The following is a 2,819-nucleotide window of genomic DNA, read 5'->3' as shown; positions in this document are numbered from 1 at the left end:
CCTCCCAGCGCCTTTCATCCCCTGGGGTGCAGCCCCTGGGCTCAGCTCTCTCTTCCCACCCACTGTCAGTAATCGCCCCATCTTCTCTTCTCTTCCCAGGGTCCCTCGGAGAAGGATGCCCCTGCCCCATGCTCTGCAGAGAAGCAGAAGGCGGGCCCCGACATGGAAGTGAGGCCGCGTGAAGCGGAGTGGGAACAGGTAGCTGACACAGGATGGAGTGGGGTTGGAAAGAGTGAGGGAAACCCAGAGGTAGTATGGGGTTGGGGGTAGAAGGTTCTGGAAGGAGGAACAGAAAGGAGCTGGGGCAAACCCTGGGGGAGGTGGAGTCCTGACTTCAGACTGCATGGAATTCTAGTGGAGCTTGGCCTCCCTCCCTCCATCCCCTGGTCAGCCTGCACACCCTCAGCCCCACCCCCACCTCTACCCTGCCCTGCCCTGAAGCAGGCAGCACAGGGGTGGATCTGGGAAGCCTCTGCCATTTGCCACCCCCCTCTTTCCACCACCTCACCCTGCTTTGGCAATCCCCTCTGGCCTTCCCACTCTTGGAGGTTAGCTTCCCAGGAACTGGTATGGAAAATCGCCCAGCCTGGTCCCCTGCACCTCGGCCATCCAATACTTAGCCTGACTTTTATGGAGCTCTTAGCATGTGCCAGACTCTGGTTCCGACCAGTTCCAATGTATCATTTCAACAACGGTGCAGCTGGATTATAATTATCCTCATCTCACCCAGGAGGAAGGACCATGAAGTGTCTGGCTCAAAGCCAGGCTGTGGTTGGCTGCTGAGCCCCCTGGTCCTCTATCCCCTTTACCCTGCTCCTGCCCACTCGTCTCTCCCTGCTCCCATATGGGGTAGGGGTGGGGGGACAGATGGGGACTGAGGCCACTAGTCCCCTGGGTTGGGCAGGGGGACACATGGTAGAGGAGGCAGTTGGTCTTGAGCCTGTCCAGCTCGGGAGTCCCAGGTAGACTGCCCAGGACAGACCTGCAGCCAACCGCAAATTCACCAAGAGCCTCCTTCCAAGCTCTTCTGAGCCAGACAGTTCTGTTGGCCCCTTGAAGGCTCAGAACCTGGGGAGTCACAGCCACAGGGATTCAGTCTACCTGGCTGCCCCAGGTTCGGGCCCTGCTGTAGCACTCGGCTGAGCACTGACCGGGAGGTGGGGGGGGGCTCTGCTCGCTCAAATGACCAACCCACCTCTCAAAACTAAGGCTCAAGAAGGATAATAAACATTCCATTGGGGCCAGTGACCAGGTTTCTGAGCGAGCTCTTTCTACTGCTGAGCTGCTGGTCCTTATTCACCTGATGCTCAGAACCCCAGCCTCCAGCTCCAGCCCGGAACAGCCTCTGGAGCTGTGGTCTGGGCCTTGGGTGGACGGTCTATAAACAAGTGCTTTCTCTCTGGCTGGTGGGAGGGGCTGCTGGCAGCAAGGAGCTGTCCCCTCTCCCCACATTTGTTGGGGGTCACAGGCTCGTCTGAGCTCCCCACGGCTGCCCTAGGAAGTGTTCTGGCCTTTCTGCTGCTTGGGGGAGCTGGGGAGCAAGTGTGGGGAGCAAGAGGCCCTCTCCCCACCCCAGCCACATGCCCTTCTGCCCACCCTCATGCCAGGGCCAGCTGCCAGCCACATTCTTGGCATAGCCCTTCTCCCTGGGGTAGGGATAAGCCCCCGCTAGGGGTGCGGGGTTGAGGGACAAATGCAGGGCAGCATGCTGTCAATACTGGCTGAGGAAAGGGCTTTGGGCCACACTCCCCCTACCCTGTATCTGCTTCCTGGACCCAGCCTGTTGCTTGGGGGTCTTCTGTTCACCAAAGGACACCCCTCGCCCACACCCTGGCTTATCAGCCTTGCCCAGAGCCATTTCTAGCCACCGCCCCACCCTTCTCCACATTGCCGTTGTTTTTCTGTGCAGCCCTCCTGGTGGCTGGGTCTTTCTAGGCCTCAGGTTCCACAAGGGAAAGGAGCTCCCAGGGACCCAAGGCAGCCCTGCCTCCCTGCCCCCACCCAGCCTCCTACAGAGACCAGCAGGCCTTCCGCACAGGGTCCCTGTGTGCCCAAGCCTCAGGGGAGGAAGGCTGAGACAGGCCAGGAGCAGGTGCTGGCCCAGGAAGAAACAACATTTGTGTGACCAGGCCAAGGGGCCCTCGGGTGAAATTTATCTTCAGTGTTTCCCTCCTGTGGCACCTCAAGCTGCCATCTCCTGCCATCCTCTCCTCTGAAAGCCAGTTCCCCTCGGCCAGTTGGCACCAGCAGTCCCTCCTCCTGGGATCAGGACAGGCAAGAACTAAGAAGGGACACCCTGGCAGTGCACGTGCCAACTCACCCAGGGTCAGGCACACGGGGGGTGGGGGGGTGGAGGGGGTGTTGCATCTCTCACGAAGGGTCTGGAGGAGCTATAAGCTGGGGGGTGGGGGGCATGGGGGCTCCTCTCTGGTGGCGTAGTGGTTACATGTTGGGCTGCTAACTGCAAAATCCGGCAGTTCAAAACCACCCCACGCTCCTCAAGAGGAAGACAAAGCTTTCTACTCTCATAAAGGGTTGCAGTCTTACATCGTCCTCTGTTGCCCCTCACCCACTTTTCCCTTGTTTGTCTCCCTGGGAGGGGGTTCTAGGTCGATCCTTGTGATCGATTCCCCCTTTATATGCCCACCCTCTCCTGATACTCCTGGTATCTCTACTCTCCTTGTTGGCCCTGAGGGGTTTATCTATCCTGGATTGCCTATGTTTCGGCTCTTATCTGTAGCAGTGTGCATGCTCTCGTCTAATCTGATTTGTAAGGTAGAATTGAGGTCATGATGGTGGGGGGAAGGAAGCACCAAAGA

At 58.8% G+C, this 2,819-nt stretch overlaps 1 protein-coding gene across 1 annotated transcript in view; it reads left to right on the top strand.

Annotated features, from left to right (window-relative positions):
- FA2H (fatty acid 2-hydroxylase) overlaps nucleotides 1–2,819 on the top strand; it is a 40,970-nt gene that overhangs the window by 27,624 nt on the left and 10,527 nt on the right. The window contains exon 2 of the mRNA XM_013005158.2: nucleotides 100–198. Coding sequence (XP_012860612.2) covers nucleotides 100–198 — 99 coding nt within the window. The remainder of the gene's footprint in view (nucleotides 1–99; nucleotides 199–2,819) is intronic.

This window comes from Echinops telfairi, unplaced genomic scaffold, assembly GCF_000313985.2.
Source record: "Echinops telfairi isolate 266 unplaced genomic scaffold, ASM31398v2 ScPeMD7_2291;HRSCAF=2852, whole genome shotgun sequence".
NCBI lineage: Eukaryota > Metazoa > Chordata > Mammalia > Afrosoricida > Tenrecidae > Echinops > Echinops telfairi.
This window is presented reverse-complemented; position numbering and strand designations above follow the sequence as displayed.